Source organism: Balaenoptera ricei, chromosome 1 (assembly GCF_028023285.1).
Source record: "Balaenoptera ricei isolate mBalRic1 chromosome 1, mBalRic1.hap2, whole genome shotgun sequence".
In the NCBI taxonomy this organism is placed as follows: Eukaryota; Metazoa; Chordata; class Mammalia; order Artiodactyla; family Balaenopteridae; genus Balaenoptera; species Balaenoptera ricei.
Window position 1 is genome coordinate 45,928,819 of NC_082639.1, and position 14,475 is coordinate 45,943,293.

Consider the following 14,475-nt stretch of genomic DNA (forward strand, 5'->3'; position numbering starts at 1 on the left):
TCTAGAAGGACTAAGGCCTGGGAGCACAGTCCTCAGAGAAAGAATGACTCAGGCAAGGAGACAGAGGTGGGTGAGGTTGACTGGACAGGGGTACGGGCACTCTAGGAGGTCAGGAAGTAGAACAGCATGGTGTGATCATTCATTCATTCGACAGGTGCTTGACAGCTGCTTATTGAGTATCTCCTGCGTGCCAGGCGCTGCTCCAGGACTGGGGCACAGCAGTGAACAAGACAGGCAAAAATCCTTGCCCTCAAGTGACATGCAGTCTAGCAGGAGGGAGAGGCACTAGACAGACAAAACCCAGATATGTAAGACAGGGTCAGGGTGTCGTCATCACGGTGAGGAAAGTAAAGAAGGGTGGGAGCACGGGCGAGGAGGCAGGCCTTAGCTAGGCGGTCTGACGTTTGATCAGAGGCCTGGGTCACGGGGAGGCTGCTAACGCGTGCTTTCTTCTCCTGACGCCAGCGGAGAGGCATGCTGGCTGCCCCTGCGTCACAGCCTCCATGGACGATATCTATTTTGAGCACACCATTAGGTAAGCGGCCCCTCCTGCCCTTCCTTCTGGTCTCCCCACCACGAGCCCAGAGCCCTTCCCCCATCTACTGCCTGCTCAGCCTGTGTGCTGCCTGGAACCTGCCTCAGCTGACTGAGGGCCTCTGCAGATGGAGAGGGGGCAGACTTTAGTGAGCAGCGACCCGTCTGCAAGGTCTCTGGGACAGCGGTGGGCTAGAAGCTGCCCTGTGGCTGGCAGCTCCCTCAGCCAGGCTTGGAGTTGGGTGCTGCTGAGGCAGCATCATGGGGTGCTGTGTGACTTTGGGGAAGGCAGTCTCTTTCTCCGGTCCTCAGTTTTCTTATCTTCAAAATGGAAGGGGTTAGACTTGATCAGTGAATGCCTTTTTGAGCTTGGACATTCTCTGTGGGTCATTGGTCATCAGACTGTAGGGAGGTTCCTAGATAAGGTGCCTTGGCAGAGCCTGACCCAGAAGTTTGGACCATTCAGCCTCTGCTCATGTACCCCCAGGGATGAGGAACTCATTACCTCCTGTTTTTTTGGGTTTTCGGGTTTTTTTTTTTTTTTAACTGTCTGTACTGGTTAGAAGACTCTTCATTACACGGTGCTGAGCTTTGTCTCTGCACAGCTTTGCTGGGACCCAGGGAGCATGCTGAGCCCTCTGCCCAGGACAGGCTGCAGGGCTGCATACAGTGCTTTGGCCTCCAGGTCTGCTCTTAAACTATCAGTGCCTAGGACATCAAGTGCCAAGGACTTATTCAGGACTTCCTGGTGCCCCATGAGTTGTGGTTAGGGGAAAAGTTTGGCTGGTCCCTGTATTCACTTACTTAGTCATTCATCACTGCTTGTGGACCAGGGCCCATGCTGGGTTTGGGGTCCACAAAGTCAACTGGAACATAGTCCCTGTGCCCCAGGAGCTCCCAGACTGCGGGGAGGCAGATATAGAAACATAATTTCAATTCAAAGCAGTGAATTCCAGGCTAACAATGATCTCTGCATATGGGTGCTTTGTAATACTCTTTCTAAATGTCTTTTATTTTAGAATAGTTTTTGATTTACAAAAACACTGTAGATAGTACAGAGTTCCCATATACCCCATGCCGAGATTCCCTATTATTAACATCTTACATTCGTATGGTACTTCTGTCACAATGAGCCAATATTGATGCGTTATTTGTAATGTCTTTTTAATTAACTTAAGTCCTCAGAACAACCCTATGAGGTCGTGGCTATTAGTACCCTCATTTTACAGGTGAGGAAACGGAGGCCCAGAGAAGTGAAGTAACTTGCTTAGAGTCATACAGCTGGTGGAGAACCCAGGATATACTACGAGCCAGGCAGTCTGGCCCCAGAGCCCTTGTTCTTAACAAACAGGCCTCATTGTCTATATGTCTGGGTGTGGGTATAGTGAGTGGCACAGAGAGTAGTCAAGGGTGGCTTCCTGGAGGAGGTGTTTGAGCTGGCTCCAGTACTGTGTGTAGTGACAATTTGTAGGCCAGTGGAGCCGTGTCTGGGCCAGCTCTGGGTCTCTGTTGCCAACACGGGATCTGGCACTTGGAGGAGCAAGGGATAGAGAAGGCTGGGGTGGGGTGTGTACATGATGGATGGGCACGCTGCGGGACCCAGTGGAGTAGAGGTGAGTCTGGGCAGAGGAGGGTGTGGGTGGGAGGAAAAGCTGGAGAGGATCCTGGGAAGGTGGGCAAGCTGGAGAGGGGCCTGGAGCATGACTGGTGGCCAGGAAAGGCCTGGCCATACCTGAGGAAAGCTGGGGAAGGTTTTTTTGTTTGTTTTTGCTTTTGCCATTTAAAAATATCTCAAAGGACTTCCCTTGTGGCGCAGTGGTTAAGAATGCGCCTGCCAATGCAGGGGACACGGGTTTGCGCCCTGGTCTGGGAAGATCCCACATGTCACGGAGCAACTAAGCCCATGCGCCACAACTACTGAGCCTGTGCTCTAGAACCTGCGTGCCACAACTACTGAAGGCTGCACGCCTAGAGCCTGTGCTCCGCAACAAGAGGAGCCACTTCAATGAGAAGCCTGCGCGCCACAACCAAGAGTAACCCCTATTCACCGCAACTAGAGAAAGCCCACACGCCACAACGAAAACCCAACGTGGCCAAAAAATAATAAATAAATAAATTAAATTAAATTAAATTCTAAAAAAAAATTTTTAAATATCTCAAAATGTATCTCTAATGGATAAGAACTTTTAAAAACATAATTTCAATACCACTACCACAACTAAAGAAAATGAACAATTTCTCACTAACATCAAATATCCAGTCAGCATTCAGTTGCCCACAATGTCTCATGAATTTGTTTTTATTTTGTTTTGCTTTACAGTTATTTTTGTTGCTCAAGTCAGGATGCAAATCAGGTTGCAATTGGTTGCTAGGTCTCTTAAGTCTTTTATTTATTTTTTTTTTGGCCATGCCTTGCGGGATCTTAGTTCCCTGACCAGGGATCGAACCCAGGCCCCGGCAGTGAAAGTGACGAGTCCTAACCACTGGACCACCAGGGACTTCCCTCTTAAGTCTTTTTTTAACCCGTAGGTCCTATATCTCCCTGCAACACCCTCTCCATCTACCCTCTCCTCCCCCCTCCCTCTCCCTCTCTATCTGTTTTCCCTTGAAGTTTGTTTTTTTTTTAAATAAATAGATTTATTTATTTATTTTTGGCTGTGTTGGCTCTTCGTTGTTGTGCACGGGCTTTCTCTAGTTGCGGCAAGCGGGGGCTACTCTTTGTTGCGGTGCACGGGCTTCTCATTGCGGTGGCTTCTCTTGTTGCGGAGCACGGGCTCTAGGCACACGGGGTTCAGTAGTTGTGGCTCGCGGGCTCTAGGGCACAGGCTCAGTAGTTGTGATGCACGGGCTTAGTTGCTACGTGGCATGTGGGATCTTCCCAGAACAGGGCTCGAACCTGATCTTCCCAGAACAGGGCTCGAACCTATGTCCACTGAATTGGCAGGCGATTCTTAACCACTGCGCTACCAGGGAAGTCCCAAGAAGGTATTTTTTAATTAAAGTATGTATATTGCTTTTTAGACATATTGCAATTGCATACTTAATACACTACAGTATAGTGTAAACATATCTTTTATATGCACCAGGAAACCAAAAAAATTGTGTGACTCGCTTTATTGCGATATTTGCTTTATTGCCATGGTCTGGAACCAAATCTATAGTATCACTGTTGTATGAACTATTTGAAAGTAAGTTGCAGACATCATGACACTTCATCCCTCCATATGTCAGCATGCATCTCCTAAAAATGATAGTCCCCTATCTGACTAGTAGAACTACTAAAAAAATAATAATAATAACAGAAATGAACAAGTCAGGACTTCCCTGGTGGCGCAGTGGTTAAGAATCTGCCTGCCAATGCAGGGGACACAGGTTGGAGCTCTGGTCCAGGAAGATCCCACATGCCACGGAGCAACTAAGCCCGTGCGCCACAGCTACTGAAGCCCACGTGCCTAGAGCCCGTGCTCCACAACAAAGAGAAGCCACCACAAGGAGAAGCCCATGCACCACAACGAAGAGTAGTAGCTCCGCTGGACGCAACTAGAGGAAGCCTGCGCGCTGCACTGAAGACCCAACACAGCCAAAAATAAATATTTAAATAATTAAATAATTTAAAAATAAAAAAGTCAGCACAGGGCAGCAAAGTGGCTCCCTCAGGGATTCTGATGTTCATCTGGACCTGGGAGTCATTCTAGAGGGACAGTTGCAGCTGTAAAGAGCAGGGCTAGGGTGGTCAGTAGAATCAGTCTAGAATCCTGGCTCTATCCATCTTTAGCTGGGTGACCTTAGGCAAATGGCTTACCCTCTCTGATGCTCAGTCCCCCCTAAACCTACCTGCCAAACTTGTTCTGAGGTTCAAATGAGGTCGTACACAGTGCCTGGCACATAGTAGGTATTCTTTTTTTTTTTTTTAATTAATTAATTAATTAATTAATTAATTTATGGCTGTGTTGGGTCTTCGTTTCTGTGCGAGGGCTTTCTCTACTTGCGGCAAGTGGGGGCCACTCTTCATCGCGGTGTGCGGGCCTCTCACTATCGCGGCCTCTCTTGTTGCGGAGCACAGGCTCCAGACGCGCAGGCTCAGCAATTGTGGCTCACGGGCCTAGTCGCTCCATGGCATGTGGGATCTTCCCAGACCAGGGCTCGAACCCATGTCCCCTGCATTGGCAGGCAGATTCTCAACCACTGCGCCACCAGGGAAGCCCAGTAGGTATTCTTTAAATGTTTTTATTTCCCTTCCTACCCTATGTTTATAGTATCTTGTGCTTAGTAGGCATTCAATAATTGTGGAATTCATTAATTCAGTAGGCCACTATTCATGGTCTACCTTGTGCCATGTGCAAGGACTTGAAGATTCAGTGGTGAGCAAAACAGACATGATCCTTGCCCCAGCAGAGCTTAAGGACTGTGGGGGAGACAGAGGTCAATCTGTTGGAAGAAGTGTTAGGAGGGTGAACCTTATGGGGCTCTGGGAGGGCAGGGAGAGCTTTCCTTAGGAAGGACTGTTGAGCTGAGAGCAAAGAGAAGCTTGAGCATTCATTGGACAAGGGGGAGCGGGGGAAACGGGGAGATGAATGACATCATGCCACTTCTCTTGCCCCAGCTTCCCCACCTGTAGAATGAGGTGCTAACACTGTCTTGCCAGCTTGCTTTGAGGACTCAGTGACGTAGTAGATGTGAATACGCTCCGTATGCCATGATGTTCTCCTGCCAGTTCCTATCAGCAGAGACCCCTGTTCTCTCCCTCTGTCCCCTCTTGGAAGGCCTACATCCTGCTTTTCTCTCCTCAGTGTTGGACAAGTGGTGAATATCAAGGCCAAGGTGAACCGGGCCTTCAACTCCAGTATGGAGGTGAGCAGGTGGGTGGGTGGGTTTCTACCTCCTCTTCATTCTCAGCCGCCAGCTCGGGCACACTCACACTCACACTCACAGTGCCCTGATTGAGGCAGCAGAGTTCTGAAACAGCTGGCAGGGTTGGGGGGATCCTAGGGCAATGTCCAATATCCATAACACAGAAGGGAAAACTGAGGCTAGGGAGGGGAAGAGATTTGCCCCAGGTCACCAAGCCATGTAGATTCCAATGTGAGCCTTGACTTCCAGCCTCCTGGGTCTTCACACCTAGTCTCAGACCCTCTTTTCAGCAGCCAGGTGGTCTCAGGAATGCAAGGAAGATAGCCACTGTGCCTGGCCCTGAAGGCAGTGGTCTGGAGGAGGGCACTGGACTTCCGTCCATTAGCTTACCTCCCACAGCCTCTGTCTGCACATCTGTAGAATGGGAACATGATTCCCTTGTGGCAGGGTTGTTGAAGGTTTAATGGGAGGACTCTTTGGGGATGCACAGGGCTCTGTGAGCTCTGGAAGAGGGCCTCATCATTCCCATTTTACAGATGAGGAAACTGAGGCCCAGAGAAAGGAAGTGACTTGCCCAAGGTGTCCCAGGGAGCCAGGGGCAGAATCAGAACCTACCCCAGGTCTCTAGGCCCCTGGACTTGGTAGGTGATACAGAAGCACCAGAGGCCAGGCCTGGGGTGGAACTTGCTGTCTCCACCCGCGGGGCCTCGGGTTGGTGAGCTCTGTTTCCTCCCTCCTCAGTCGTCCACCTTGCTCTTCCTCTCCAGGTGGGCATCCAGGTGGCCTCCGAGGACCTGTGCTCTGACAAGCAGTGGAGCGTGTGCAAGGCCTTGGCCACCTTTGTGGCCCACCGGGAGCTCTCCAAGGTAGGTGGCTACACCTGACAACCCGATGCTGCCGGACCACCTGGGTGCCTGTCTACGTGGTGATTCTGGGGGTTGGTGGAGAGGTAGAGGTGGAGGCACAGCAGGGAGTCCCCAGAAGAAGGCCCACCCCGTGCTGTGGTTGAACCCCAGGCGCCTCCCCGCTCGGCTTTTCCCCACCTCTCCCTGTGCACCTCGCGCCCCAGGATCCTCCAGTTCTCTCCATTGCCTCCCATGTCCTGCATCAACACCCCCCATCCACAGTGCCTTTGCCGAAGAATGGGGACGGGGACGCTGGAGGATGAAAGTGATGCATCAGTCAACAGGGAGGTGGAAGATGGAGACAAAGAGGGGACAAGACTTGTAACCATCCAGCAGCCCCAGGCGTGAGATGGCCGTTTGGGGGACAGGCTCTCATGCTATTTCAGGAAACATGTCCTGAGCACCCCCCACCTCACCCCCTGCCACAGGTGAAGCTGAAGCAGATCACGCTGCGGACCGAGGAGGAGAAGACAGAGCACAGCGTGGCAGCCGAGCGCCGGCGCATGCGGCTGGTCTACACAGACACCATCAAGGACCTCCTGGCCAACTGTGTCATTCAGGATGGTGAGTGCCGTGCGTGGGGAGGGCAGCCCATGTCCTGCATGGCCCCCTCTGTCCTGGGCCCTTACGGAGCAGAGGGAGGAAGGGAGTCTCCTTGGGATGTCCACCCATGGGTGGCCTCAGGCCTGGATGGCCCTCTTGCCTCAAGGTTCCTTCGGGGAAAAGGGAGCGTTTGGACTTCTCACCCAGCTCCCAGGAGCCATGAAGATGGAGCTGGGACATACAGAAAACACTTTTAATCTGCTAAATGCATTTGGGTCTCTAGGAGTCAAGGTATTTGGGAAGGTAGTGTTGAGCTTGGCCTTGAAACCCTAGGACTTTTCAAAAAACAAATAGATAGGTAGCTAGGTAGGTAGGTAGGTAGATAGAGATAGGTGTAGGCATAGAGATAGAGTAAAAAGCAAGACTCTCTTCTACCCCAGAACCAAGGCTCCCTCCAGAGGCAGCTACTGTTCGTCATTTGGGGGCATCTTTCCAGAAGTATTCTCTGCATATTTAAGCATACTACCTACCAGTTTGCCCTCTCTTTTTACCCAAAAGTAAACATACAGTACATACTGTTCTGTATCTTGCTCCTTTCCCCTTAAAAGCACATCTTGGAGAGTGTCCTATACCAGCACACAAAGGTCTACTTTGGACTGGGAGGATTTTGACAGGTGGAGAGGTGAGGCAGGGTTTTCTGACAGAGGGCACAGGCTGGGCAAAGGCCTAGAGGGGTGACCTTGGATTTGTTCACTGATGTCCAGAACACTAGAATGCAGAGTCATCCTTGAAACCTAAAGGAGGCAATTTTAGGACCAACCAAGGGTAGTTCAGCTGCCCAGAGTGGAGAGAGAGCAGGCAGAAGTAGCAAACACCAGTGAAGGCAGTGAGCTGTGCTCTGAATTCCGTGTGCTGTTATTTATGCTGGGCCCGGAGGCCGTGGCTGGGCAGGCCCAGCTCTTCCTACAGTTGTCAAGGCCCGCTGGAACCATCCATCCCACTGCAGCCCCTGTAGATCCCTCCTGTCTTGACAGCCCTTCTACCCAGGCGTCAGTCCAAATGCCTGAGCCTGGCATCCGGGCCCTTGGCTGACCACTCAGCCTCATCTGGTGCTGTCCCTTTACTTGCCCTCAGCTCCAGCTAAGCCAAGGCCTCGTTGCTCCCTGTGACTGTCCTGCCTGTCTGGTCTCCAGAACTTGGCTCAGGCCTTCAACCTCCCCTCCTCCCTGCCTGTGGCATCTCTGAGCAGCCTGCAAGCCGGGTGAAAGGCTACCTCTTTCACAGGCCTTCCCTGATGAGCTCTCTCCCCGCGGGAGATGGGAGATGCACGGCACCTCCTGGGTGCTGAATAAATAAAAGAATCTGTGTGGGGTGGACTGGTGGGCATGGGGGTCCTGGGCTGCCCATGGGGAGGGTCTGCCCTTGGGAATTTTCTCACCTCCCCGCCTCCCTCCCTCTGTGCCTCTCTGGTCAGATCTGGAGAGCAGAGACTGTAGCCACATGGTGCCAGCCGAGAAGACCCGAGTGGAGAGTGTGGAGCTGGTCCTGCCCCCACACGCCAATCACCAAGGCAATACTTTCGGGGGCCAGATCATGGCCTGGATGGAGAACGTGGCCACCATTGCAGCCAGGTGAGGGCAGTGCCCTGCCTGTGCCTCCCCTCCTTTCTCCTCCTCCTTCCCTCGGCCAGCTCCCTCTGCGGGAGAAACCCCAGCTTGGTACTGGCATTCAAGGCTTCAGAAGCTTGGCTGTTCTTTCAGGGTAACCTGGGGCCTTCAGACCCAGAGAACCAGAGAGGAATGATTTTCTGTGAGCTCACCATTCCTTCCGTGGTTCCCATCATGGCATGGGAAATACCAAGCCCCCTGGCTGGCACCAGGGCCTCCCCTTGCCCTGGCCCTGCTCGCTTGCTTCCTGGATCTTAACACTTCTTGCAAATATAGCCATTTGCCTTTCCCCTTCCCATCCTCCATGCTCCCATCCCCTGTGCTCCCATCCCCTGCCTTCACTCCTGGCTGACTTCCCACCATGCCAACTCCAGTCTTCTTTGTCTGCTAAAATCCTGCCCATCTCCTCCATGAAGCCTCTTTGACTGTTCCCTTCTCCCTAGAGGTGGAAATAATTACTTCCTTTTCCTATAACCTCTGTGCCTGTCCGGATCTTGTTCTGCTCCAAGTATCGGGGCTTTTTTTTATAGTTATGATAACTGACATTCACTAACTGACACTCTCATACCTCCATGACTTTGTACTTGCTGTTCGCTCTGCCATGAGTGCCCTCCCCAACCCACGTTCTCCTCAGCCAGGCAAATTCTTCCTCACCCTTTAGAGACCAGCTCCAATGGCCCCTCCTCTGTGTTTAACCTGTGGACACAGTACATAAGCAATGCTATTTTGGGCAGCCCAGGCTATGAGAGTAATAAGATCTCAGAGGAGGGTCAGAGTGTGGATAGTCAGGGAAGGCTTTCTGGAGGAGGAGTACTTCATCTGGGCCTTGAATGACAAGTAGCATTGGGTAAGGCGAGGGCTTCCAGATAGTAGGAACAGCAGGTGCTAGGGTGTAAAAGTTAGAAGGAAAAGGTTTACCGCGAGCCCTGCCCTTTCCTATGTCACCTCAAATTCAGCTTTTTTCCAGCTACGCACGTAGTCCTCAGTATTCTAAGCTGTGATATTGGACTTTAGTTTTCTTCCTCTGGGCAGAGCTGTCACTGGGTTGGGTGGGAGTGGGTGGGCCAGAGGGTGGTACATGTGGTTCTGGGCTGGGTCTGGGGATGGGGGCAGCAGGAGAAGGCTGGCCCAAGCCAGTGGCTGAAGCACTGGAGGCATTTGTCCTGTCCCCCTGACCCCCCCACCTCTTCCAGCCGGCTGTGCCGTGCCCACCCTACGCTGAAGGCCATTGAGATGTTCCACTTCCGGGGCCCATCCCAGGTTGGGGACCGCCTGGTGCTGAAGGCCATCGTGAACAACGCTTTCAAGCACAGGTGTGGGGCTGGGATGGGTGAGATGGGGCCTCTTGGGGTTGAGGGCTCTTCCTGACCTAAGAAGGGACCTTACCACAAAACTGCAGGAACCGTTTCCCCTGTAGTTGAGGTCTATGAGATCTGAACTCTGCCTGGCTGCTGGGTCCCTTTACCATCACCAAGATTCAGCTCTGATGTTCCTTCTCTGGCCTCCCGAGCCCTGTGCCTGCCGCCGTCACAGGTCACGCCATGTGCCTGGGGTGTCTCTGTCTCTCTCCCCGGCTCCTGTCTCTGGTCCTGCCACGCTGTGGATGCTCAGGTCACAGGGCCACCTCTTGCCAGTGTTCCCTTGTTTATCAAACCCTTTCCCACCCTTTTCCTAAAACAGCAGTTAGTTCCCAGAGCCCTTACCTTTGGAATGAATTCTGATACCCCCATGAAAGCTTTTTGGTGATTTCAAAGATTTGGTCATTTTCAATGATAGCGTAGTTGTTAAAAGTGAGGGATCTGGAGCCAGGCCGCCTGGGTTCAAATTTGGTTCACGGCTTATCAGCTGTGTGACTTTGGGCAAGTTACTTAACCCCTCTGAGTCTCAGTTCTTTCACTTGTGAAATGGGGCTCACCACAACTACCTCATAGTTGTGAGGATTCAATGAGGGGTTACTAGTAGAATGCCAGAGAAAACGTTCAGTGAAGGTCAGCCATTCCTGCTGCTTATTATTATTTTTAAAATTATTATTATTATTTTACTATTCACAGTCTGACTAGCACACATTCTACTGTCATGCAGGGGGAAAGCCCTGAACTAGGAGCTGTGAGGCCTGGTTTCTAGTGCAGAATTCTCTTCCTGACTGTTGTGTGACCTTGGGCAAGTTAGTGCCCTGTTCTAGGTCTTGATTTCCCCATCTGCATAATGTCCACATTCTGGGATCATAGACCTTCCTAAGTGAGGGGGAATGGAGGTGGCTGCTATTTTATAATTCATAAAGACAGTCAGAGATACAGAAACAGCAGCAACGGAGCTGTCAGGAGCACGGCTACGGCTATTAAAGTGCTGGTGAATAGGTGTATGATGAACATGTTCTCAAATTAGGCTCTGCCCCTCCACCTCCTTTTTTATGTCTTTCCATCACCCTTTGCAGCTTACGTGACGTATTTTATATAGATGTTTGTTGCCCCATCCCCTATCTGTTAGCCCATGAGGACCTGGACTGGACCGGTTTTTTCATTTCTGTGACCCCAGTGACAAGCACGGGGCCAGGGGTGCAGTGGGCACTCTGTAAACATTGTTGAAAGGGAACAGTTCTGGGTTTCCTGCCCATCGGACTCTGATCTGGGCTGTGGGAGGAACTGCAGGAGTACGTGTGTGCATCTGTGCATGTGTGCGCGTGCGTTGGGGAGGGGGTGGCCTCGGGAAGGTCTGTCCAGCTGAGACCAGCCCTCCATCCCCCTCAGCATGGAGGTGGGCGTGTGTGTGGAGGCCTACCGCCAGGAGGCCGAGACCCAGCGGCGGCACATCAACAGCGCCTTCATGACCTTTGTGGTCCTGGATGCAGATAACCAGCCTCAGATGCTGCCCTGGATTCGGCCCCAGCCTGGGGTGAGTGCCCCACTGCCAGCCCCCCCTCCCTCTCTGCCCAGGGTGATAGGACTGGGGAGCGGACCCAGCTCTGTCCTTCTGCTGGGGCATAGCCAGCCCCGAGTGCCCTGGTCTAACCTGCCCCCGGGGATGCTCCCTGTGCAAGGAAGGCACCCTGGGCTTCCTGGAAGAACTCAGACCGCGTGCCGGGCGTTAAGAGGCATTCATGAGCCTGTAGAGCTGTAAGAGCACTGGCTTTGGGGTCAGAGGTGGGTTGGAACCCGACCTTGGCCACGTTCTAGCGGGTGCCCTCTGCGAGCTTTCACTCCCCATCTGTAAAGAGGGTGTATCTGCAGTTCCTGCCTCGCAGGGCTGTTGGGGAGATACTGACCTTGCTGCGGGCTGAGTAAGTGGCGACTGCTCTGACCACGGTGGCAGGGGAGCAAAAAGCCTAGGAATGAGAGTCAGGGACCTGGGTTCAAGGCTGGCTCTAAACAATGTTCCCTTGTGCCTCCTTTGGGCCGGGCTCGGGCTTGCTTCTGCGGAGCCAGGGCGTGACCTTGGAGAGGTTGCCCCTTCTCTCCAGGAAGGTCACCCACCCTGCCCGCCCACCTCACAAGACTGAGCATGGGCTGTGAAGACCCCCGCTCCAGAGCTGGGCGTTGGGCAGTCAGGATGGGTGGTGGCCGGAGGAGCAGGGAGCCTGGCAGGCGGTGGGACAGTGGACAGTCCACGAGGCCCTTTCAGGCCTTTGCCACTTAATGTTCACGAGTGGGGAGACATTAGAAGTAGTGGTTCAGAGGGTGGGCTCTGGGTCAGGCCATGTGGGTTCTGTTCCTGGCCCCACTCCTTAGCCCTGTGACCTTGGCTGAGCCACTTAGCCTTTCCGTGCCTCAGTTTCCTCCTCTGTAAAATGGGGATAGTACTGGGAGTTCCCTGGTGGCCTAGTGGTTAGGATTCTGGGCTTTCACTGCCGTGGCCCGGGTTCAGTCCCTGGTGGGGGAAGTGAGATCCTGCAAGCCGCACGGTGCAGGCAATTAAAATAATAAAATGAAATGAAATGAAATAAAATAATTGGGGACAGTACTAGTGCCAACCTCAGAGGGTTGTCGTAATGCTTAGATGCAGCTTTGCATGGAAGACACTTCAGAAGCATGCCTGCCCATAGCAAGTGCTCAATAAATGTGGGTTCTTAGCGTTGTAAGTGCCCTTTGGGGATCTCCTTTTACGGAGGAGGAAGCAGGTACAGTGAGGGCAGGTGGTGTACCCAAAGTCACTCAGGGAGGCTCAGGGGAAGCTGGGGCTGGAGCTCAGTGACCGGGCACTGTCCTGTGCAGGCTGCCCCAGTGAGATCTGAACTTCACTTTAGGGCTGCAGGGAGGGTCTCCTTGGGCCCTTTGGGGAAGGGGGCAGGCAGTAATGGGGGTGGGGGCAAGCTGTTTGTCCCTCCTGCACCACAGTCTGTCTCTGCTCCTCTCCCCAGGATGGCGAACGGCGGTACCGAGAGGCCAGTGCCAGGAAGAAGATCCGCCTGGACAGGAAAGTGGGGGCCGGGCAGTGGGAGTGGACACGGCTCTAGGGCTTCCCTGTCTGCTCCCTGGCCCTGGGAACTTGTGCTTCTTCGGTGCTGCCCCTGGGCTGGGCCTTTACATCCAGGCAGCCTCTGGTCTTGGCCTCATGACACAGTGGTCTTACTGGCCCCTTGTACAGGCGAGGACACTGAGGACAGAGGGATTAGGTGGCCACGGGCACTCAGATAGGAATGATGGGCAGAATGAGAATTTGAACCTGGCCAGGTGTGGCCAATTTTACTTCCTGTGTTCCTCCCATTGACTCTGATGCCCGTTTGGCAGATGAAGAAAGAAAGACTCTGAGAGGAGATGCAATTGCTTAAAAAGCAAATCCAGGTGTGAATGACTCTGCTGTGAAAGCACTTTACAAACTTGAAAGGGCTGTCAACGCACCAGGATTCACCAACCGATGTTAATATGTGCATAAATGGAGGGTTTACCATATGCCAAGCACTGTTCTCCCTGTGATGACCCTATGAGGAGGCAGGTGTGACCACTGATCCCATTTTACAGCTGAGGACACTGAGGCATAAGGGTGAAGTCGCTTTAGCCAGAGTGAAGTCGCTCAGCAAGGGTGTTGGGGACCTGCACCTTTCCCCCAGTCCGTCCCCGCCTCTGAGTGTGTATGTCCTCAGCTGCTGTTTTCTGTGTGCCCATCCAGTCTCCCTGGCCAGACAGGAGTCTCTCCCACGCCGCTGGGCTGAGCACAGGGCCTGGCACACAGTAAGCCAGCAGCGAAGTCTGTGGGCTCCCAAGGGACCAAGGTTGTTGTCTTCCCTCTCTCCCAGGAAGTACATCGTGTCCTGTAAGCAGGCGGAGATGCCCCTCTCTGTCCCCTGGGACCCTAGCAACCAGGTAAGGCCTTCTGCTCTGAGCGGACCGTTCTCAGGCCTGTCGGGATCCCTGATCCTCCCCTCTTGTGAGCGGGTTTGGAGGTAGGCCCGGAGGGGATGGGATACTGCTGCCGCAAGACTGGCACAGGTAGCCAAGGGCTTTCCTGTGTCCCCTTGCTTGGCAGGAGGGAGCTGGGGCCCCAAGAGGAGTAGGCGTCTGCCAAGCCCCGACCTCCTTTCCCAAAGCCAAGGGCTCCTTCCTTCACGTCCAGTTTCCTCTCCCCGCCCCAGCGCAGCCCGGCACGGAGCCCCCGAGGAAGGCGGAAGTTGAGGCTTCTCTGTGTGCTCTGTCCAGGTGTACCTGAGCTACAACAACGTCTCCTCCCTGAAGATGCTCGTGGCCAGGGACAACTGGGTGCTGTCCTCAGAGATCAGCCAGGTAGCTGACCCCACCCTCCCAACTGTCCTTCCTCCTCGGAGCCACCAGAGGCGGCTGACCGCGAGCCACAAAAATCCTCTCAAAGCACTCCAGTCAAAGGGAGATTCCCTAAAAGGAGCTGGATGAGGTCATGAAACCAGCCCAGTTATAGAAGCAAACCTGCCCCCCCAGGGCCTGGAGTGGGGGTCCCCCACTCCGTATCCTCTCCTGCCCACCCACCTTCTTGCCTCCCATTTCATCCTCCCCCACTGCGTCCTCCCT

At 53.3% G+C, this 14,475-nt stretch overlaps 1 protein-coding gene across 2 annotated transcripts in view; it reads left to right on the forward strand.

The window, feature by feature from the left end:
* ACOT11 (acyl-CoA thioesterase 11) overlaps positions 1-14,475 on the forward strand; it is a 51,776-nt gene that overhangs the window by 30,601 nt on the left and 6,700 nt on the right. For both annotated transcript variants that reach the window (XM_059923257.1, XM_059923264.1), the window contains exons 3-12: positions 466-535; positions 5,325-5,385; positions 6,153-6,251; positions 6,719-6,854; positions 8,308-8,464; positions 9,694-9,813; positions 11,248-11,392; positions 12,855-12,914; positions 13,735-13,797; positions 14,131-14,214. In XM_059923257.1, coding sequence (XP_059779240.1) covers positions 466-535; positions 5,325-5,385; positions 6,153-6,251; positions 6,719-6,854; positions 8,308-8,464; positions 9,694-9,813; positions 11,248-11,392; positions 12,855-12,914; positions 13,735-13,797; positions 14,131-14,214 — 995 coding nt within the window. The remainder of the gene's footprint in view (positions 1-465; positions 536-5,324; positions 5,386-6,152; positions 6,252-6,718; positions 6,855-8,307; positions 8,465-9,693; positions 9,814-11,247; positions 11,393-12,854; positions 12,915-13,734; positions 13,798-14,130; positions 14,215-14,475) is intronic.